Source organism: Pieris brassicae, chromosome 10 (genome assembly GCF_905147105.1).
Source record: "Pieris brassicae chromosome 10, ilPieBrab1.1, whole genome shotgun sequence".
Lineage (NCBI taxonomy): Eukaryota > Metazoa > Arthropoda > Insecta > Lepidoptera > Pieridae > Pieris > Pieris brassicae.
The window spans coordinates 10,177,829-10,202,019 of record NC_059674.1 but is presented as its reverse complement, the minus strand read 5'-3'; the positions used below and the strand labels follow the sequence as shown (position 1 = coordinate 10,202,019).

Sequence of the window (24,191 nt, the reverse complement as noted above, 5' to 3'; positions counted from 1 at the left end):
CTTATTACTAACTTACTTACTAAATATAATGTTCTTTTACGCCATTAAATAAATGTTAACATATAGTTAAGTACTAATAATATTAACTGGATTGGTAACAAAAAAATGCTTAATTTTAACTATATAAATATATTGGAGCAGTGTTGGCCTACTGGTTTCAGCGTGCGACTCTCATCCCTGAGGTCGTAGGTTCGATCCCCGGCTGTGCGCCAATTGACTATTTTCTATGTGCGCATTTAACATTAGCCCGAACGGTGAAGGAAAACATCGTGAGGAAACCGGCTTGCCTTAGACCCAAAAAGTCGACGGTGTGTGTCAGGCACAGAAGGCTGATCACCTACTTACCTATTAGATTAACAAATGATCATGAAACAGATACAGAAATCTGAGACCCATAAAGGTTGTAGCGCCATTGGTTTATTTTTATTTTATATAAATTTATATCAAAGAAAGTAATAAACTAAGTTAGTATAACTTATACACGTATAAAAACTTATGATTCACTATTTATACAACTGAAGTTCTCAGATGTCATTACTCTCCTTGCCGACACCACACTTGAGGCGAATAGGTCAATATCACAAGTTAAACTGTTAAACTTAGTCGCCGCCCTAACCATAAAGCTGTTCTCTCTGTTGGTGTTTTGAATGAGAATTTGTACTATGCCGATCAAATAAATTATTACTTTACGTTTCTATCTTGATTATTTCTTCTTGAATACAACAGTTTGTTAGTCTCTTGTACTGTTCTCATGACTACGAGAAGTAATAGTTGAACATCTATTTTTATTTCAGAACCAGCAGTTAAGACACCAGAGGAGGAACAATTGGTTATAGAAAACAATGACAGTGAGTATTATTTTAATGAACAATAGTGCGTCATTGTGTGATTTAACCAAAACAAAAAGTGTGTTAAAGTAGCAGAATACGTTATATTGTGTATTGGAAAATACACCTTTATTGCCCCCTTTTCAAATTCGTTCTATTTATGTATTAAATTTTCTAGAAACAATCAATCGTTATACCTACTGAATATTATTTAGAATTTTTTAACGAAAAAATAAAAATGTTACTAATTTTAACTTACAAAAACCAGAAAGTGGTTATCAATTAGACGGATTTTTTTTCAAACATGTTTTTTTCGTGTATTTAATTTTTTTTGTAATTTTTGTATTTCGCTACCAAAAAAAAAACATCTATTAAGCTTAAGAAAACACTTTTTAAACGGATTGAAGCTATGTATTATTATTAAAAACTTATAATTAGTCGATATCAACTTCGGGGCAATAAATACAGATAACACAACTTTCTCTGCAGCTGTGATACTTTTTTTTATTTTTTTTTATGGCCCGCACGGTTTGTGCATGGTGGCCCAGGGTAAAAACAGGGAAACGGGTAAAAAATATATAATTATCAAAGGTAAAGGAATTTAAGAATGGAAATTAATCTAAAAAATAAAAGATCAATTCTTATAGAGCTACATAAAAAAGGTGTGTAAGACAAGATATTTACAAAAATTTACTTTCATATTGTCTAAATTTTTATATCATTACTTAAGATAAAAGCTAAAAGTTTATATACATGTGGGTCTAATGTTGCAAGTAAACAGGATATGGATGAAGGGAAAGGAATTTGAAGGGAAATGAGACCTTCGAGAAGAGCCGACCGGTCGCGTCGAGAACAAACAAACATGATGTGGTTCAAATCAGCTTCTTCATATCCGCATTCGCACGTAGGGCTGTCTATAATATTTAGCTTAGCAATATGAGCTGGGGTGCAGACGTGTCCCAGTCGCATACGAGACAATATTGTTGTAACTCTTTTGACTGTGATACTTTTGACATTCAACGCCTTTTGTCTTCAGTACCGTGACCACGCACGCTGTAAAGCACGCGAAACGTCCGAAAAAAATTAAAATTATGTAAATAATTATAGGTTTTTAATAATAATACATAGCTTCAATCCGCTTAAAAAGTGTTTTCTTAATGTGTAAAAGCTATATTAACAAAAGAAAATACTATCTATTAAGGTAGCGAAGTGCGGCCTATATGTAAAGCGATAGAGGAATCAGGGGTCGAACATATTAAGCTGCTACTACGCCAATGCCTCGCGCGACAGGCTCTATGTTCTAGCTGGGCTGACGTGTTGTATCCGCTCTGTGTACACGCCGCCCATATTACGTCACCAGGTAAATACAATTTTGATAGCATCGTGTTTTTCAGATATATATCGGAAATTTTTAAGTCTAGTAAACAAAATCTTTTAAATATAATATACCTTCACTTTTCTCAGACATTCCTGCTACAAACGAAAAGTGGATCTACTGTATACACAATTCATTACAATAATTTTTCATGGCATACTGTTGGAGTATTTCACTTAATGTCAAGTTGTTGAAAAAAATGTCTTCATTAATTGAGAATTGATTAGTTTCCTATAATTGTATTGGTTTAAATAGATCGACTAAAGAAGGAAGTAGTTGTGTATGCATAAATGTGTATGATCTATTCTCAAAAAATCGAAAATCGGCAAAATCTTGGTAAACTAACGAACAAATTATGTTGACTCACTAACTAACGAATAAACTATGTAAATTCACTAACTAACTTCGTAAACTAACGAACAAACTATGTAAACATACTAACTTCGTAAAGTAACTAACTTAGGAAACTAACTAACATCATAAACTGACTAATTTCGTAAAGTAAATCATAGCGACATGATACTTTTTGATTTTGTATAGTTTTTAGTTGTATAGTTATTAAGAAATGTGTATTCCAACTTTGAAATCGCTATAGTTTTCGAGTTATAATCACGTGTATGGAAATATAGCCTAGTAAATAATATTAATAGGTAATTCAATCTTAATTTTTATACAATACTTTTATATAGGTATCTTATTTTAACAGACCTAATGGGCGCTGATATAGATGTACGGAACTACGTCCAAGTAAAGAAAGTCCCCGGTGGGGAGAAACGAGACAGTGTGGTTGTACCTGGCGTTGTTATATCCAAGAATGTTGTACATAGGTCTGTATTTAGTGCAAAACTATTCCATCAAAATAACTCATTGAAACTCTATACATTCTTCGATTTTTGAAAGCTTTCTGCGCCTGACCACTTATTTTTCTTCTGTATAAGTTTACCTTCATTGCCGCGTATTTGTTGATTGCGTAAATAAAGGAATATTCATTAGTCTGGATTAGAACGAATCTTAGTGTTGAGAGTCTTTTGTTAATGTAAATGGCTTCCAATAAGATTATATATGCATATTTTTTTCTTATAGTCCTGTAGGTTTTGGAAATTCATTGATAGGTGCTTTTTTAACCCCTTTCTTAATGTAAATGGCTCCCAATAAGAAGACTGCATATTTGTGATAGTCCTGTAGGTTTTGGAAATTCATTCAGAAGTGCTTTTTTAACCCATTTATCTCCATAAGCGTTTTATAACCGATAGTAGGAACTAAAAACTATTTTTTAGTTAGCTAGTTTACTGACGGAAACTAACCTAACGTCTCAAAACAAATTAACTCTCATTTCCGAGATCGTGGGTTCAAAACCCAGGTGAGCACCAATGGACTTTCTGTCTGGAATTCGTTATGCCTAAACACAAACAACGGCGTGTGTCAGACACAAATGGCTGATCACCTACTTGCCTGTTAAGAAAACATATTACGGAACAGATTCAGAAATATGTGGTTAAGTTCATCCGTTTGGTAATTTTAATGAATTAAGTCAGGTGGCTCATTTGATGTTATGTAAAATCCAGATGTTATGAAAGTACTTGCGAAAGAAAAAAGATTCCTCCCAAGATTGGTACGCGAAGCCATTGAAATAAAAAAACACCCCAATTTCAATAGAGAAGACGACCTAAAATTATCAAACACCAGGGATCCATAATATCCAAATTAGAACCCCAAGACAAACAATCCGCGAAAATAAAGGACACCGTGAGTCATTTCTGCAAAAACCCCTCATCTTTTAGTCGAAACCAACTCCGGCGAAATAAATACAGATAACACAACTTTCTCTACAGCTGTGATACTTTTTGACATTCAACACCTTTTGTCTTTAGTCACCGTGAGCACGCACGCTGTAAAGCACGCGAAACGTCGGGAGAAATTTAAAATTATGTAAAGTAATTATAAGTAATAATACATAAAAAGTAAAAGCTATATTAAAAAAAGACAATACTATCCTCAAAAGTTCTTTGCATAAAACTGTTTTAAGTAAACATTTTTTTTAACAGAGGAATGCCTCGACAGATTACAAACCCCACTGTATTACTCCTTGACTGTTCAATCGCGTACCAACGAGTTGAGGGGAAACTTACCTCCTTGGAGCCTGTTTTAATGCAGGTAAAGTATATCTGTGCTCCGAAGATATAAATGCAGAATCTAGCATTCTATTATTAATATAGAAATGGGTAAAATTAAATTAAATGCTAAATTAAAAATAATATAATGAGTTTTGCCAGCTCTCGGGTTTTTTTCTATATTATTCTGCTAATTACAGGAACAAGAATATTTAGTACGATGTGCCGCGCGCATATCAGCGCTGCGTCCGCGCGTAGTGCTCGTTAAGGGAGGCGTCGCACGCGGCGTACAGGATGCGTTGAGGGAACAGGGTGAGTTATTATGGCTTTATTAATATCGCAACAGTTATACTAAAGTAGTCGTTTTTTTCTACATACAAACATATAGTTTTCGGTAGTAATTCATAGGCTAGTTAAAGTGTTTCCATTAGGGAAGAGATATGAATATTTTTATTTATTTAACAATTCATTCACTCTTGTTGAATGAATTGTTTTGAAGACCCGAGTTTCAAATCAATCGGAAAAACCTAGTATCAATATGACATACTTACTTCACTTAATGTTCTATAACCCCTCCACAGTGAGTCTCCATCGCGTTCGGTTTTGAGCCAGTAGATGGCTGGCCTGAAAAGATCTCTAACGAGCAACTTTGGGGGAAAGAGAGCCGGAAACACTTGGAGCGAGGTGAAACACGAGGCTCAAAACCGAACGCGATGGAGAATACGGCGAAGACAGAGGTTAACGAAGACTTGGAGTCGGTGCGAGATGTCTATGGTGACCTTCGTAAACGTTTCACACCCATAGAGCAGCATAGATTTGACGTTGGATCCGAATATTTTAGTATCAATATAGTTCCTATTATTTTAGGTGTGGCTCTGGCAATAGGAGTGCGCGATAGAGCGTTACGTCGTGTGTCACGATGCGCACGCGCTGATCTTGTCGCGTCTATTGACGCACGCATCGGCATGCCCAAACTTGGTACTTGCAAGAATTTTAGTATTAAAAATTGTAAGTATTATAAATTTTTATTCAAAATAGTTATCTATAACTCTAGTTGTCGTTAAGAAAGTAAAACTACTCTTTGTCATAACATGTGGAATCAACATCCAATTCCGATGGAAATTAAGTTTGAGGACTTTCTGGGATTCCTTTTTATATTTATATTTTAATGTTGTCTAAATTGTTAATGTTAATTATGTTAAGTTTTTTAAATAGCAACATATAAATCCAAAATATTATATAAATTGTTATTTGCGCTTATTTAATGTTTTCGTTTAAAAGACACATTGGACTAAAGTTTAATAAAAAGAAAATCTACGTTCTTTTATTATTCCAGATCTTCTTAGAGCGTTATGATATTTTTTTGTCATCTATTCCAGATACCAGTAAAACCTTAATGGTTCTAGAAGGCTGCGCCGAACCCAATTTGGGATGCAGTATTTTACTACGAGGTGGCACTCAACAAGAACTAACACGTGTTAAAAAAGTAGCGAAATTCATCCTTCTTGCGTGTTATAACTGGAAATTGGAAAAGGCCTTCTTAGGGGACATTGAAGCTGTATTGCCAGAACCAGGCATGAGTTTTATAGAAGACCCAATTGACACCAAAATTGTTGAAAAAGACATCGAAATTGGTGAAGCTGTTCTGGAAAGGATTAAGACAAATGAATCGGACGATAGTGATATTTTTGATGGGAAAATTAATTACGATATCAAAGTTGAAGAAAGTAAAGAAGTGGATTCAAGTGATTTAAAAAATGAAGAAAATGATGAAACAAATGAATCTGAAACAAAAATTGAAGTTAAAGAAATTGAGGATCCGCTGAAGAAACAATATCGTAAAATGGATAGTGATAAAAATCTTAGTTGTGGAGTTCCGATAAAGGATTTCAGTGATCCACTAAGGTCTACTGTGTCGATGGAGGATGATGTCTTTCTACCCGTCGAAGCTGAGTTAAAGGCTGATACGAAAGCTGAAAGGTGAGTTGAATGGAAGCAGCTAATCTGTAAGTCTCAATAGAGATTGCAGTTATAAAATAATTATTTGCAAAATTTAATAACAAAATTGTAAATTTCTTCTATTTATTATTCATTGTTGTTGTTTCTTTGTATTGTGATCTTGTATTCGTTTTGGTGTTGTAATTTGTAATTGCTGTATTTTTATCTAATAAGTCTGTTTCTTGCCTGCTGTTGTTCTTCTTTTGCTATTGTAATATAAAACCAATTAATTCGCGTAATGTATTATTGTATTAGTATATTTTCATATGTAAGTGAATGTGTATTGTTCTTAGTAAGAAATTAATATCTTTAAACAAAATGGTTGTCTGTAAAGTCGGTTTACGGACGATAGATGCGGCGCAAGCGTATAATGAGTATAACGGGACAATGAGCGAAACTGGACAACGAGCGAAACGGGACAATGAGTCATGCTTTTTCGTGCGTGCAGCCGGTGTTCATCGATTTATTCGACATTGTCACGTCAAAACTTTGTTACATAGGAAAGTTACTACTACAGTAGCAAAACAAACTTTCAATTGAAAATGAAATTATACCGAAATGTGTCAAGCATAGATAACGTAATTGGCATAAGAAATTTGTAATTTGATTTTAGTTATAGTAAATTACAAGTTTATCACAAAATTTCAAGTTAAAGCGACACTTCAGGTGGTGCACCGATGACGTGGTGCTATCGATGTCGCCTAACATCGTGATTCCTGCCCCGCCTAGGCCCATTCGGCCTCAACCCCCCCACACCCCACGGGAATTGAGGCACCAGGTGGATTCTAAACCGGTGGAAAGACAGCTCAAGGTAAGCTTCTAGAATCTTCGTCAAAAGTTGGTACATTTGTTAGGACTTCGTTACACTAATAGAAGAATTCAATTATTGAATTATTTTTCTTTTTAAAATTATGTTAATATTAAACGTGGGTAACACCTGCAAGTTCAGGCGGAGGCGGAGGTGCCCATGGGCGGCCGTCAGCACTTCCTTTAAACTTGCTTGCTCGTCTACCTTCCATTCCATAAAATAATGTATAGATTTTATTATTTATTTTCTATAATACTTTTCTTCTTAAGAAAACTCGTGTTTGTATTAATGACAAAACAAGTCTTTTTCACAATTATTTTTTATAACTGTTTTCTCTTAGCCTAAAAAAGATCCCCTGAGAAATGATCGTCCCGAGATGTTATGTAACTTAACAGATAATAGAGTAGGCTTTAGCGTGCGACTCTCATCCTTGAGGTCTTAGGCTCTATCCCCGCCTGTGCACTAATGGACTTTCTGTCTACGTGCGCTACATACGCTCGAACGTTGAATGAAAACATCGTGAGGAAACCGGCTTGCCTTAGACCCAAAAATTCAACGGCGTGTGTTAGGCAAAGAAGGATTACTCAAGTATTTTATTTATTTATTAACACTTCGTTACATTACAATAAAATAGGACATAATTAAATTTAAAGGAGGGCAACTGGCGACCTTATCGCTTCCGAGCGATCTCTTCCAGGCGACCATTGTGAGTAAAGATAAAAATGTATAAAATTACATAAGATAGGCAAGAAGTGCAAAAATACATATTACATAGAAGGAATTAAACAGGAACAAGTAGTCTTCTTTGCCTAACACACACCTATTAGATTGACAAATGATCGTGAAACAGAAATCAAAGGCTCAGACCTAAAAAGGTTGTATCATTATAAAAGGTTGTAAAATTAACGATTTGTTTAATGGATTATTAATACGGATATTTTGATTAAGGAGCCCCACCCTTTCGTGAAGCAAGCGATAACAGCACCGGCCGATGATTTGTCCGTAAAACGGATGCTTGCTAACTTCAGAGCGACTGGTTGCCGGCTTGTTGCTGACAAACATAAACGTAAGAAAACATCAGTAGTATCGTATACATAGTACTATCTTTTTTTAATATATAAGAAGCAAATTTATGCAAAAAAAAACAGTATTAATATACATATATATGTTCTTTTATTTTAAGTGAGCAAGATATATAAGTGAACACATTAGAGGCGTGGTAACTAGGTCTTGAAATATATGGAATGCAGAAAATGCGAAAACGTAGCGTAACGTTTACAATATAGTAAAATTTTGTAATCATTGATCAGCTGTGTGTGCTTATCAATTTCCGAAGTTAAAAAGATGTTTTTCTTAGAAATAATTCCGTATTTTTAATATATGAAATTCGAACTCATGCCTTCTTCTTCAGTTGAGTATGGCAACGACTGGACATATTAGCCAGTAAATTGCCATCTTAGAAATATTAAAGTTGATCTAGAAAAATATATTTTCAGCGGAATGTCCGAAATACAGTCCATCGGTCGTTAAGCCGGTACTGAGTGAGGTAGAGACAAACAAAAAGAAGGAATCTGAGTGCTTGGACCCCTTGGACCCAGAACACCATCAGAGACTGAGTTTATTGTTGTACAGTCATTGCAATAAGTCACCCAATGTTCCAGACTTTTGTGTAAATCCCTGGTAAGTTTACCTTATTCTACCTGGTTTATTTGGTTTATGATCATGTATCAGACATGCTATTGATATATTTTGAATAATTTTTTAAAGTTATTATTAAGGTTCTTAAATTACTATTCCAGTTTTTTAAAATTATTATTGATATTTTTTAAATTACTTTGATGTTTTTTAAATTAATTTTGATGTTTTTTAAATTGTTATTGATGTTTAACTTACTATTGATGTTTATTAAATTATTTTTGATGTTTTTTCAATTACTATTAATGTTTTTTCTAATTTTTATTGATATGTATTTTAAAAATTATTATTCATATTTATGGTGAGTACACCTAAACCACTTTGGGTTGGGTTTGTAGGAAGTCGCGCGTCAGTGTATGCATACCAGATGATTGGCAGAAGTCCTCATGGTCTTAGGGTTTAGCTCGCGCATCTAGCAACTACGTTACTAGCTATAAAAATATAAGCTAAAATATATAGTCCTCGCATTATGAATCAATTTTATCTGTCTGTATCGCTCGCACTACAGGTATTATGGAGAGGTGTAGTGATGTGCGAAAGAATTGTAGACGTGCATATCGATAACGGGATAGGTACACGATCGATATGCTTAATGATGTTAGTATTAATAGGAAGAATTTTTCGCTATCTGAAAATTAAAGTTGTATAATAAATTATCCATTGTGCGTATTGCGTAACGAAGTTTAAGTAATTTAATGATTGTCTTAACAAAAGATCACATTGACCACCCCGCGATGGCCCATGCCGAGGTTTGAGTCTCACCGGAGACGCCATTGCGCTAGTCGCGGGAAAACGCTTATTCAGGCCGAGCTACTCTGGCTAAAACAGCCCGAACTGAGCTGTAAAGGACCCCCCAAAAAAAAGTTATTGTGTTCTTGTTAAAGTTTGATAAACTTAAGAAAAATCAATGGAGAATCGTCGTGTATTTTTGCAAAGGTTATCTAGATTTAGGAAGGAATTATTTGGATTGTCTAATGGGTTTGAATTCTAGGATAGTGACGATGGAGATGTACGGTCGTCACGATATATCTTTGGGCGCGTTTTTAGAGAAGTACTGCTTCAACCCAGACCACAAATGTCCATCACCCAACTGTCATGTGCCTATGAACCAGCATATACGCAGGTATTTAACATTCATATTTATTACTTATACATTAAGAAAATTTCTATTGCGATTGTGTTTGCTAGCTTGTCGTGTTTGAATTCTGTTCTGTGCAATGTTAGCTGGTTTTCAATTAGACTTTGTACAAAAATCATAATACAGTAGAATCTCTATAATCTAATAAATAAATCTCTATAACTCGAACCTCGTTAAGTCGGTATCTCGAATTATTTTGACTTGATAACTCGAAACAAAATCTATTTATATATATACACAGTATTAATAATACATATTTATACTCTGTAACTCGAATTAAAAAAAAGAGACTCCACAAGTCGTTGTTAGTAAAGTAAAAAAAAAAGTCTTTCAGAAAAATATTCTATGTGCGATATTTAAGGTCCTTACTTTCCCTTGATGTCCCATATCTTGGGACACTGTACATGGGTGTTTTTTGTTATTATATAGGTATGTTGTTAGTTATGTATTCTTTTAGAAGCTTTTTAAATTTGTAAAAAGGTTTTATATTACTTAAACTGGATGAATAATTGATTAAATATTTGTGGAAGACATTGTGGTAGGGACAAGAAAAATATGGCGCGTGACCGAAAAATGTGACGGTTAATTTTTTCCCAACGCCGATAAAGAAGTTTCGATTCAAAAAACAAATTTCGATAAATAGTTTAGTTTATGGAAAGTTTTATTACGTATTATTTCAGATTCGTCCATGGCGACGTGTGTATATCGATAACATGCAACACGATTGGACACAGCAATATGGACAAAACCAAGGAGGATCAAAATAAGCAGGTATACATTTTAGCTGAGTTTCATCATCGGACATCGAGGCCAAATACGAAATTCCACCCGTATCGCCTCGGTTGTTCCACAACTGCCTTAGATAGTGATGTGGAACTGCCCACTAAAGTATTTCCGTTATTCGATTTAGGGTCTTTAAAAGCGCGTACCAATTATAAAAGGCCGGTAACGCACTTACGAGCCTTCTGGCAATGTTAGTGTCCATAGGCGGTGTCACTTAACATCGAGAGAAGCTCCCGCCCGTGTGTCGCCCGTTATATACAAAAATATATAAATTAGATCATATTTCTATAACTTAATCATGGTATAGGCAGTGTTTATTAGCGATATTCAACTACTAAATCTTATATTTTGATTAAATCTAATTTTAATTAATATTTATTTTTATATACCAATTTCGATATTATTTTCTGACTGATAATTTTGCTTTGCATAATCTACCTCGTAGATATAGGCGTCATTTGTTATCAATAATTGAGAGCGCATGTGTTGATTATATCAATAATAGGTAAAGGGCAGAAATTGTCATTGCGTTGAGATTCTATTTGTGCTACTAGCCATTACGGTATTAACCGTAATATATACTGTAATATATGGGTATATGATATAGGTAATGTTCTGGTCCCGTTGCGAAGCCTGCGGGATAATATCCCGTGGCGTGCCACTGTCCCGGTCGGCGTTAGGGCTGTCTCTGGCCCAGTACGTGCGACAGCGCGTCGCGGCTCCGCGCTATGGACGCAAGTTGTGTGCGCACCCGCTCAACAAACATTCGCACGCGTTCGTTACTCGACTCACTACTGCTTGTTTCAGGTGAGCTCTTTATATGAATTATATCTATGACATGTCTCTATGCAATGTGTACCATGTTCCACTATTCCACTTATTAATTTGTAACGTAACTGTGTTCTATAATAGTTCTATTTTACGTTATCCTAATTTTGGATGGGAGTTACTTGTGGATACGCAGATTAATAAAAGGACTTGGGTACTCAATACTGTAGTTTATATTTTCCCCAATACTAATCCACGTCCACACGTGATCGCAGTGCGCAGTAACTACTGATCGCTAGTTCATACTTCTCTTTCATACATCAAAACGCTTACTCGACACATTCATGCTTACACGTGTCCCTACAAATTGTAAAAATATAGTCCGAGAGCACTTATTTACCGACAGTCAACATCTCTTTCTGACAAATGCTATTTACACTGGTATGAAAAGATAAATGAGTCCTATAGCCTTGCCTGCTGCCTTACTCTCTAGATCGAATGAAAAATGCATTTGCGTGAACTTTACGATAGCTTTGTCAGGTATATACATATTCGTCCCTTCTATTTAGGTCCAAATACGCCCAAGGTTTCGCTTCCTTAAGATTTTCATACAGAAACCTTCCGTTCGTATATTTTACATATTATTCTTGCCTCTGGTCTGTTGCCTTCAATAAACCCTATTTTTAATGTGAGTAAATAAAAGTCTAGTTAGTTTAAGTATTTACGTGACTATTACAAACTAGAACATAAAATTTTTAGTAATATAAATATTCTGATGTTCGTCTGTAATTTTTTGTCTTGGTAGTTTGTAATTTCTGTTTTCATGGAATTTATGTGTTTGTGTAAATATTGTGACGTCATATTTTTTAATCATGTTGTTTTATAAATAAGTAATACAGTACTTATACTAAATACATGTATACAAAGTTATATAGATAATATTAGCAGGAAAGGAAGATACTATGGAGCCGTAACAATTTAATTTTTTTTAATTATTTCTTTACATCGTAAAATTGTTTTTTTATAATCTCTATAAATGATAAAGTATGGCTTAATGACATTCTTATAACCTCAGATGTTTGATAAACTTTTGATATTTTTGACGTGACAACGTCTAATAAATCGCTGAACTCCGGCTGCACGCACGAAAAAAAAGCAAGATTCATTGTCCTGTTACGCTCATTGTCCCGTCACGCTCGTGTACGCTTGCGCCGCATCTATATCTCTTCCACTTGAAGATTTAAGTATGCAATCATTTCATCAACATTTTGTTATGACGTTGTCACGTTAAACTATCGTTCGTAAACCGACTTTACAGACAACTATTTTTTAGGTACAATAAGATAAAGACATACGATATCCAGCTGCCTCCAGACGTGATTTCGATCGACTATGACACAAAACTGATGCGAGACTCGCTGATAGCGCATTTAAACGAACTTATGCTTAAAGGTATGATTTTTCCTTATATTAGTTTTGCACTGAATCAAATTGAATTTTTTTTTAAATGAAACTACGTAAATTGCATAGCAATGCCAGTTAAAATGTAGTACCATCATTTTGCTTAACATTAAGAACTCTTTTAGTGTTATCACTTGCAAAAAAATACGCACGATTAAGGCAACACCATTCATCTTTTCAGGCCATGAAACATTAAGTGTTGGTGATGGCGACGCAGAGCGTGAATACAGCGTGTTCAAACAACACATGGAACAAATCCACTTGGCGCTAACTGCGCCTGCGCATCCTAACACATCTCTCACTGGTAAATATAAAAGTCAATACGTATTCGTCTCGGTCCCAGGTATTTGATGTATAAAAAACTTAGTGGAAACGTTTTTTTTTTTTCAGAAGTGGTTCGTCGTCTGTGGAATGTGTATGATAACATTATAACTGGCGAGAAAATGTTAAGGGACGCGCAGGACAAATTATCTCCCAATACAAAGAACAAAGTGATCATGGAGTCTAATGGTAAGTATATACAACATATACTTACCATTAGACTTATTACATATACATATAATTTGTTTAAAGACCAGCAACGCACTCGCGAGCCATCAGACATTGAATGTCTCCATGGGCGTATTTTACGTAATAGGAGGCAAACGGGCAGAAACCTCATCTGGTGTTAGGTGATACCGTCGCGCATAGACACTCACATTTCACATGACAAGTGCGTTGCCGGCCTTTTAAGAATTGGTACGCTCTTTCTACTTTTCTTCTTCTTTTCTTGAAGGACCTCAAATTGGTTCGGGAATACTTCAGTAGGAGGCTAGTTGCACGTAATGGTGTGCGGCTAAAACTGTTCCCCCTCGTGTCTCCCCTCTTGTCCCCCTCTTGCTGCATCACCTAACTAAACAGTCCAGAATATTGCCAAGTAATTGTTTATTGAATTTTTATGTACGTGCATATATATAGACAAACTCAAAATTCATTTAGGTAACAATGAACACTTATGAACGTCAATAAATATACATTAAATTTTTAATTTACTGGCGTATAAATCAAGGGCGTAGATTAGAGAAGAACTGGCAATAAACTCTCCACCACTCTTTAATCGCCAAGTTCTTATTCCTTACAACGTTTGTAATGGTTGTACCCATTTAATATTATCTTCTAATTAATTTTAACCACGGTTAAAATATTTTTTATCTAGTTTAATGCACCGTCGAAGCTTTAGTTATATAAGTAAAACAAGTTGTCGCATGGTAACGAATTATAATTGAATAAGAAAATTAACAAAACGACACTTGACATTGACAGTTAATATAATTATTGACAGTTTATATAAGTATTGACAGTTTACATAATTATTGACAGTTAATATAATTATTGACAAATCTCAAAGAATATTTCTTTTTATTTTCAGTGGAAGAAAGAACTGATTCGGAGGATTCTGCCTGCGACTCATCGAATGAAATCAATTTGGATATTAATTTGGATAAGGAACATATTGGTGAGATCATCATATTTAAGTCCATAGCATGCTCGAAAGTTTCAATTTGATTTCCTGCGAAACAATAATTGTTTAAGTAAATATCTTTGTCAACACTAGAATGAGTTTGGTGACAATTATGAACAATGACAATTAGTGTATCTTTACGTCCAATAATATGTGTGTGTGACACTATGTGCGCTTTTAACACTAGCTCGTACGGTGAAGGAAATTGTGAGAAAACCGGCCGGTGTGCCTTAGACCCAAAAACTCGACTGTAAATCAGGCGAAACGTTGGAAAAATTTAAAATTATGTAAAATAATTAGAAGTTTATAGCTTCAATCCGTTAAAAAGTGTTTTCTTTAAGTGTGTAAAAGTTTATGTTAATTCAATCCCCGCCCCACACAACGTTTTACAAGAAGACTAACCCCAAATTCGTTATGCCATACTTGAACGCTCCCCTAAACACTGGTATTTTTTGTATATAAGTAAATACTGATTATTAGGTACAGAAGAAGAGGAAGAAAGAGGTGATAAAAAGACAGTTAAACAGATATTGTCTCAACTCCTCACTAATAATCAACCCTCGAATCAGGTAATGCATTTTTTTTTAATTTAATAATATTTATCTTTCGCTAAAATTCAGAACTTTATGCAACTATATAAATGAAAAAATCACCCCATATACCCATGTATGTATGAATTTTCAGACGGGGATGATAATATCGAGCGGAGTGTTGCCAGTGCTTGTAAAAGCGGGGGAAATTGGATCAGTTATTGCGGCAACACTTGCTTCTGTGACGTACCAACTTAGCTTGCAGCAACACAAACAGAGACATAGGTATTGCTTTATTGGGAAAAACCCTTATTATGTTTTTTTTACCATAATCTTACAAATAAGTTGCCTATGCGCATGCGCCGTTTTTAGATTCGCCTTATTTAAGATTCGTGCGCATAATGATTACCCGAATTGTGCTTGATACTTTTTTTATTTTGGAAAACTATGTCATCTAAGATATTTATGTATTTCATGTTTTTGTCCCCATTAGAACCCTACGTTATACCTGATGAAAATAAGCTATTGATTTTTTTCAAAGTTATGAAATTAAGATTGAGATATACAAATCCTAAATTCGCTGCAGTAACTGTTGACAATCGCGCAATATGATGTGCTAATTACTTTAAGGCAGAACAAGATTTCTTACTTTCTTCATTTTTATATAAATTTGTGAAATTTATTTATGATATTATAAATCTTTTTTTCTCTATGTTATTGAATGAGAAATTATATTACCTTTGATATGAATGCGAATTAATTACGAAGGCCGTTTCGCGTACTGATAAAAAAAAGCCAGCGGCGCTACAACCTTCTTAGGTCTGGCCCTCAGATTTCTGTTTCATGATCATTTGTCAACGTAATAGGAAAGTAGGTGATTGGTCTTCTATGCCTGACACACGCCGTCGACTTTTTGGGTTTCCTCAAAACGTTCGAGCGAATGTTATATGCCGGGGATAGAACCTACGTCCTCGGAGAGTCGCGAGAGTTGTAGCCACTAGACCAACACTGTTTTCCGTCTCACGGACAAGTATTTATATACTTAGATTTCAATCAATTAACCGACTTCCAAAACTCGTTATGCAATTTGCTTGTGTGTATTTGACAGTACTCAGTCGGAGTTAGAAGATGATTTAACATCAAGTAAAGACAAAGTTGATGGGGACAAAGCTAAAGTGAAATCTAATGACCATATCGAAGTTTTGTTAAAGGTAAGAGTTTGTTATGAAATAATAGCGTAACATTTAGTAACAGACCATAGACAAAATGGAATAAATTATAGTCTGCGGGAAGAAAATCGTCATATAATCGTCACAAGGAAATTTAGTAGAGGAGCACAGACAAAATAAAATAAATTATAGTCAGTGTGGAAAGAGAAGCGTCATATTAACGTCCCTGGGACATTTAGTAGAGGAGCATAGACAAAATAGAATAAATTATAGTCTGTGCGGAAAGAGAAGCGTCATATTAACGTCGCTACGACATTTAGTAGAGGAACATAGACAAAATTGAATAAATTATAGTCAGTGTGGAAAGAGAAGCGTCATATTAACGTCCCTGGGACATTTAGTAGAGGAGCATAGACAAAATAGAATAAATTATAGTCTGTGCTGAAATAGAAGCGTCATATTAACGTCGCTAGGACATTTAGTAGAGGAACATAGACAAAATTGAATAAATTATAGTCAGTGTGGAAATAGAAGCGTCATATTAACGCCGCTATGACATTTAGTAGAGGAGCATAGACAAAATTGAATAAATTATAGTCAGTGTGGAAAGAGAAGCGTCATATTAACGTCCCTGGGACATTTAGTAGAGGAGCATAGACAAAATTGAATAAATTATAGTCAATGTGGAAAGAGAAGCGTCATATTAACGTCCCTGGGACATTTAGTAGAGGAGCTTAGACAAAATAGAATAAATTATAGTCTGTGCGGAAAGAGAAGCGTCATATTAACGTCGCTAGGACATTTAGTAGAGGAGCATAGACAAAATAGAATAAATTATAGTCAGTGTGGAAAGAGAAGCGTCATATTAACGTCCCTGGGACATTTAGTAGAGGAGCATAGACAAAATAGAATAAATTAGAGTCTGTGCGGAAAGAGAAGCGTCATATTGTTACGAGCTAGGGGATCGGATAGAAAATGCCGTGGATTTCTTCAAGGGTTTATTTATTGGTAAATCAAATGAGGAATTTATGGGCACAAATTAATTGCAGAGATGCACTAATTACACACACAAAAACACAGTCACTAATTACTTCACTTATGCACACTTCACACAGTACTTTATCACTTGTATTCACTTTATCGCTTCGGTGTTTCTCTCTTGTTATCGCATTCAAAACTAAAGGCGACTAGTCGCGTTTCGGCTCGCTTATATATCCCTGGGAATAATTCTAAACAATATTCGAGAACTTTCTAGGCGGGCTTGCTACTGAGTAGCGATTGCACAATTCTAGAACGTCCGCACTCTTTGTCTCTTTCGCACGTTGCTCCGTCCTTGTCGTACGGCGTTCTAGAGTGCTCAGTCTAGTTTCGAGAAAGTTCTGATCTTCTCTCTCTCTCTCGTAGCATTTCGTCCTTGTCTCACACCTAGAAAGTTCGGTCTAGAACTATTCCTTCATCAAAGGGGTATACCTAGACGTGAAAAAGCCTGAAAACGGGTCTCCTGAAAACTGCACCAATCTACTACACATGTTCTGAAACTGACTGAAAAAAGGTTTCAGCCTCCTGAAAACTAGGGTAACATTATGGAAATTACAATTTTCTAATATGTCATTGACCCTCTCCTGAAACGGTCAGAAATCATATTACAGCCTGCTGAAAAGTTCTCTAACTAGTGGAAAAATCTAGAAACATGGCAGTCGACCCGTCTTCGTAACAATATTAACGTCCCTGGGACATAGGAGCATAGACAAAATAGAATAAATTATAGTCAGTGTGGAAAGAGAAGCGTCATATTAACGTCCCTGAGACATTTAGTAGAGGAGCATAAACAAAATAGAATAAATTATAGTCTGTGCGGAAAGAGAAGAGTCATATTAACGTCATTTCTACGTTTGTTCATTGGTTTTTAATTTCGACAAATTGTAAGTCGTATGGTGTTTTTTAAACACTTTATTACGTTTTAGGATGGTTTAATATGCCGCGTGTACTACGCAGTACAATTTCACAAATTGCGACACATGCTATTGGCTAATATTAGTGGGGAAAGAGCGGATTCAGGGGACGAAAGCAAGTGCTGTGACCCGCTTAGAAGAGAAGAGAAGGAAAGTGAGTATATTGTTAATAACGATTTTTTCTTTTAGCACTTTTTGCAGCTTTATTTTGAGGGTTGTTCTGTTATAGAACTAAGGAGAAAAAGGCAACTACTGTCAAAACGCTTGTGAGTGCGTTGCCGGCCTTTTTTAGAATTGGCACGCTTTTTTCTTAAACCCTAGGTGGAATTTGTTCGAAAATACTTAATATGTAGCTGTTGAAAGCTGCTGTGGAACGATAGACGTCGTGATGATGTGTGTGTGTGGTGTGGAATTTTATTCCACACAGATAACTTTTTTGATGTGACAACGTCTTACAATTCGATGGAGCCGGATGCACGCACGAAAAAACATGACTCATGCGGCGTTACCTCGCTCTGAGGCGTTCCATTTAAGGCTTGAAGAGCAAGCGAGAGCGCGGAACGAGCGACAAAGAGGCACAACCGGCCTCCGCGTTCGGCAGCGTTCGACATCTGTCTCTCTCCTACGTGAGTGAGCGATTAAAAAAAATTGACATAATTGTAACTTGATCAATTCAATTGTGATTTCCATTAACCTACTTCTCTATATCCATACAAAATATCTATCAAACAAATAAAATTAAAATTTTCTTTTGAAAAAAGCAACCATACCATCAGTATTTTCTTATGACGTTGTAACGTTCAACTATCGTCAGTAAACCGACTTTACAGACAACCGATTTTTATTATATATTACGTATAATTGTTACTATGATGTTTTAGCTAAAGGTGTATGTGAAATAGAAGAGGGCTTCATCAGGTCCCTGGCGCATTGCGTGCCCTGGGCCACCAGGGGAGGAAAGTCGGGTTCTACCTTCTGCAAAACTAAAGGTATAATACACAGCATAATTTGGTAAATCTTTAATAATAGTAATAAGCTAATATAATTATTAAGTTTTACAAAACTAAACTCTGTAAACCGTTATTGTTATTTATTGTAAAATATTCGAGTGTAACTCATTTGGTGTACTTCATTCATTTCATTGTCAATGCGTATATGTTTTGATTAAAAGTATGTGTCGCTGTAAAGTAGTTAAATCAGAGAGTTAATTGAATCTCTAGACAGTTAATTAATTTTGATATGATTAAAGCAGTGTCGCAAACGTTTAACTATCTGCCTGACCGAAAGCCAGCGTGTTGATTAAGAATGTAAAACAAGACTCCGCCATAATTATTTCATTTGTTATTGTTATTTCATCATCATCAAGCATCACGTGCAAGGATCTCACTAAATGAATGTAGAAAAATCCTTATAAAAATTATCGAAATTTGAATTTCAGTTTTTCATTATGTTTTGAAAATTTTCTTATTGTTTCGGTAAGAATTTCCTCGTGATTTCTTCTTTAAACCTATCGTATAAATTTCTTAAACTTAAACTCAAAATATATTTATGCATAAAGGTAAACAAGTACACTTATGAACGTCAAAAAGAAGTTAAATTAATTGTTAATTTACATTTACTACCAGTTCGCAAGTCAAGGGCGTAGAGCTGGTAAGAAGAACTGACAAGAAACTTTCCGCCACTCTTTTTAATCGCCAAGTAAGGTAAGGTAGGGTGGACTCAATTTCCGCACCTAGACGCGTAGTCGGTCCGTTGTGCGTAAAAGCCCTGGATAATTTAGCCAGCCTAACTCCTTCCAGAAGCACAGAAGTCTCCCGGGCACTTCACAGGCTTCGCGGAGCGACTTCACTGTTCCGAGGATTTTTGTACGTTGATTAGCCACAGCCTCGCATTCCAGGACTACGTGGGTGACTGATTCCTCTGCGCTGAAACAGCCTCTGCACAAGGGGCCGCCTGTCGCGCCTAGGACGAAAAGATGTTTATTAAGGAGACAATGGCCCGTGATTGTCCCTATCATTGTTTTGAGATTGGTTCTGTTCAGGTTTAGAAGTCGCTTAGTAAGTTGCGGGTTCACAGCCGGCAGAGCCATTTTGGACTGTTTGCAATCTACACTTCGCGACCATCGTTGATTCTGGAGTTCACCGGATCTCTGGCGAATCCAGGTTCGAACTAGCGAGAAGGGCAAGGGGAGGAGCGGGTGTGGGCCAGCAGGCATCATATCAGAGCCTCTTCTCGCAAGCTCGTCGGCAGCATCATTGCCGAGAGAGCTACTGTGTCCCTTTATCAACTGTATAATCGCCAAGTATTGAGTCATACCAATTGTTTGATTCGGAGCAAATCAATCCCAGGGATTAGGATCATTTAAGTATTCGTCAAATTTATAAAAGATTAATTTACGTTTAACAAGGGCTTTGAATTTATTTAGTGATAGTTCTCTAATTGCGCTTGGGAGTTTGTTGTAAAAACGAATACAATCTCCATATAATTAAGTTTCCATAGTGTTAAGTGAACAATTCAATTTTTTTAATACATAATTTATGTATTTTACATGGGGTCATACGAATTTTAGGTAGGCTAAGGTGGATAAAAGGTTGGCAACACTGGTCTTGAAGTAGTGGTTCAGCAAGGCAAATCATTCATCAAATCCGAAGAATTTTTATTTTATTTCAGACGACCGATACGTACTAAAAGAGATGACGAAACCAGAATGGCAACAATTCTTGGAGTTTGCGCCTCATTACTTCAACTACGTCACTAGTTGTCGGGCCAATGGATCGTCTAGTTTGCTTGGTGAGTATAAAATCTAGTTTAATATTTATTTAGAATTTTAACTAATGCAAAACGTTATATAGTAAATATTGCCATATTTGAATTTATTAAAGTTTTTGCTTTTAACCCGAACTTTTTTGTTTTTCCAATAATAATATTTAAAACATATGTATCATACAGAAATACCACCATCATTTCTCAAAAAGTAGTCAACCGATCTGATATATCCGTTTCAAATAAAAAAGATTTTTAGTTTTCAATAAATACACGAAATTTACTGAAAAATTTATCTTCACAGAAACACATACACAATCCTTACAGTATTAAGCCAATACGATAATTTTGTAAGATGGATATTGATTTATGCTATGTATTTATTAAAATACATAATATACACAATATCGCTACTGTGAATTCATTCTGCAAACATATATATTTTTGTTTGTTTTGTTTTATTTTATTTCATTTCATTTATTTCCAACAAAACACACACAGAAACTCATAAAATAACAATAATCATAAAGAAAAATAAAAATAAATAATAATAATAAAGAGATAACAATTTTTTAAAGAAAAAGGTTTAATTATGTAATGGTTGTAATTGGCCCTAGCTCAGCATTATGCTGAGGAGCAGAGTTGTTCCACAGCGCTGGTTATTCTGCCAGATGCCACAGCAGCTAGTTTGCGCCTCAGTCGGAAAAAAACAAATAAGAATCTAATACTCAGTAGAAATAAATAATAATAGTAAAAGGATATAGTATATCGATAGTGTCGGCAGCATTCAGTAGACGCAACGTATTTGTTAACTGAACGGATCTGTGCAACAGACTAGTTCTGGCCTTTAGTAAAACCTTGGCCTTCGTCGTCGCAAATATAAGGGATATTTGGGTACAACGAAACCCAGTATTTGAAGATTAAAATAAAATATGTTTATTATGAAACATAAGACACCAGTATCACTTATTCCACGTCATAAAATTTGAATAGGTAGACATACCTACTCATCGGCAAAGAAGACAGAGGATGTAGGCTGAGAGAAAAAGCCGGCGTAAAAAACTCTCGGTACTCTTTTAAAATAGCAAATCATCAAACAACACTTATTTTAAAACAAAGATCGCAAAATAATTAGTAGCCTGTCTAGCACTAGTCCCAGGCCCTTTTATCAACTAGATAATCTTTTTAAAAAGCCTTTTTACTCAGCTTTTCTTTAATACATTTCTTAAATTATTATATTCACCGAATACAAAACATATTGGTCTGCCATTAACTTTTTTGAATTATAAATTCATACGCTGAAAATGTTGTTATGTTTCATTATGTAAAAAAATTATGTTTCATTATGTAGCCCGCATCTTGGGCGTGTTCAGCGTGGGCGGAGCGGGAAGCGGCGTGCTGGTCATAGAACACGTCTGGTACGGACCCACAAGAGGGGATATGTTGCGGTTCGACCTTAAAGTAAGCTAACAATATATATGATATTTATAGATTTTATTTTTACCTAATTCAGCAGCTTTTGAAGAGCGACATCTATCGGAAACGAGAAATTTACAATATTGTTCAACCTACGATGTTTAATGAGCAGTGTTGGCTTAGTGGCTTCAGCGTGCGACTGTCATCCCTGAGTTCGTAGATTCGATCACCTGCTGTGCACCAATGGTCTTTATATATATGTGCGCATTTAACATTCGCTCGAACGGTCAAGGAAAGCATCGTGAGGAAACTGGCTTGCCTTAGACTCACAAAATCGACGACGTGCGTCAGGCACAAGACTAATCACCTACTTTTCTATTAGATTAACAAATGATTATGAAACATATCCAGAAATCTGAGACCCAGACCTAAAAGATTGTAGTGCCATTGATTTATTTATTTTTAGCTGGTACAAAGAAAACAATTAGTTAAGGAACACTTATGATACAATTGTTATCAGATGTCAGAGGTCCCTTACAAAACCATGAAGCTATTCCCTCTGTAATTGGTGTTGAATTTATGGAATAGATCCTATTTTTTAGTTTCCTATTATACTCACGAAGACCTTTGTTAGCAAGTTAGTACAGGACAGTTAAAATGTGTGATTCCTAAGGTAGGTTAGGTGTACCATAAATTATAGTTAAATAAATTTACGGAAATCATTGCACAAAAAATGCACGAGAACTTACGAGTGCGAGCTAGTATTTAATGCAGATTTTTGTTTTACGAATATGTATTATTTAATTAATATTATTGACAAATGTTTCATCTACTGGACAGCCCACAACGTTACATAGAGATTGAAGAGTCAAGGGGATGGTACCCCACCCTGTTGTACTCCACATCCCAAACCTAAGAATATATCTCGGATTCAACTTACATGATTAGAGTGTCATAGATTTCAGAGTGGATAGATTAATCAAAAACTTTCACATTTTTTTTCGAAACACCAGTTCTTGTTCTTAATTGATACCAGAGAATGTAAGACACTAAGTCAAATGCTTTAGACAAATCCACAAAGCACTCAATATGTTTTAATAGAATTTAAAAAAAAAATCTTATCAATTGAAGGGCGCCGCTCGTCACAGACTAGCGACTGGAGCTGCTTCGATGCCGCCGAATCAAGCCGTGCTTGTCGATGATAATCTTCTTGCGCGTGAGTATAGTCATTTGTTGATATAATGTGTCTGTTAAATAATACTTATTTGAAAAATCTATTTCCCACACACGTTTATTACGTTAGCTGTTCTGAAAATCCTTTATGATTATTTTCTTAATTTCAAAAATTTTACGCATGTTTTAAAACAATAAATTTTCCAGTCTAAAGTGCCAGTTAACAAATTTGTAAAGCTACATGCGCGAATTACAAACTTAGTTAAATCTGTAGTGTAAAGAGTTGTCAATTATTAATTAAATATGTTAAAATGTCATCTTGCCTCAATATGACATTTCGATATGTGTTCCACGGGTCCGTTATTTGTATTAAGATTAAAATATAGATCAAACGCATAACTCTGCTTAAGCATGTGAGTTCCATTAGCATAAATTAAATTTTAAAATATGTTACATTTGTTGTTTAACATATGTGATTAAGAGAACGTTCAAGTATTATAGAACGAATTTTAGGGGGGGGGGGGAGTCCTCTTGTCAAACTTGTTACGATCCGGGGCGGGGATTGAATTACGCGTTATTGCTAATATTATTTTCGACTTTCCAGTACTTTACACCACATAATGGTTACCGGGGGTCACGAAATATTTTACTATTGGGTACAGAAACGATACGGCGCGTTTAATGGGGGGGGGGGGGGGGGTCAAGAGTTCAAAAATTGCGTGA

At 35.3% G+C, this 24,191-nt stretch overlaps 1 protein-coding gene across 4 annotated transcripts in view; it reads left to right on the top strand.

The window, feature by feature from the left end:
* Positions 1–24,191, top strand: part of LOC123715712 (1-phosphatidylinositol 3-phosphate 5-kinase) — a 36,970-nt gene that overhangs the window by 3,860 nt on the left and 8,919 nt on the right. For 3 of the 4 annotated variants that reach the window (XM_045670955.1, XM_045670956.1, XM_045670954.1), the window contains exons 8-32: positions 795–848; positions 2,029–2,187; positions 2,909–3,029; positions 4,248–4,356; positions 4,514–4,625; positions 5,181–5,321; positions 5,693–6,293; positions 6,978–7,122; positions 8,068–8,185; positions 8,616–8,799; positions 9,806–9,937; positions 10,633–10,723; positions 11,343–11,542; positions 12,837–12,955; positions 13,146–13,268; positions 13,355–13,474; positions 14,373–14,459; positions 14,946–15,034; positions 15,150–15,280; positions 16,104–16,206; positions 18,129–18,270; positions 18,998–19,105; positions 20,787–20,906; positions 22,231–22,340; positions 23,427–23,511. In XM_045670955.1, the coding sequence (XP_045526911.1) occupies positions 795–848; positions 2,029–2,187; positions 2,909–3,029; positions 4,248–4,356; positions 4,514–4,625; positions 5,181–5,321; positions 5,693–6,293; positions 6,978–7,122; positions 8,068–8,185; positions 8,616–8,799; positions 9,806–9,937; positions 10,633–10,723; positions 11,343–11,542; positions 12,837–12,955; positions 13,146–13,268; positions 13,355–13,474; positions 14,373–14,459; positions 14,946–15,034; positions 15,150–15,280; positions 16,104–16,206; positions 18,129–18,270; positions 18,998–19,105; positions 20,787–20,906; positions 22,231–22,340; positions 23,427–23,511 (3,504 nt within the window). Of the gene's footprint in view, positions 1–794; positions 849–2,028; positions 2,188–2,908; positions 3,030–4,247; positions 4,357–4,513; positions 4,626–5,180; positions 5,322–5,692; positions 6,294–6,977; positions 7,123–8,067; positions 8,186–8,615; positions 8,800–9,805; positions 9,938–10,632; positions 10,724–11,342; positions 11,543–12,836; positions 12,956–13,145; positions 13,269–13,354; positions 13,475–14,372; positions 14,460–14,945; positions 15,035–15,149; positions 15,281–16,103; positions 16,207–18,128; positions 18,271–18,997; positions 19,106–20,786; positions 20,907–22,230; positions 22,341–23,426; positions 23,512–24,191 lie in introns of those variants that run through there. The other variant, XM_045670957.1, reaches the window with a different exon arrangement.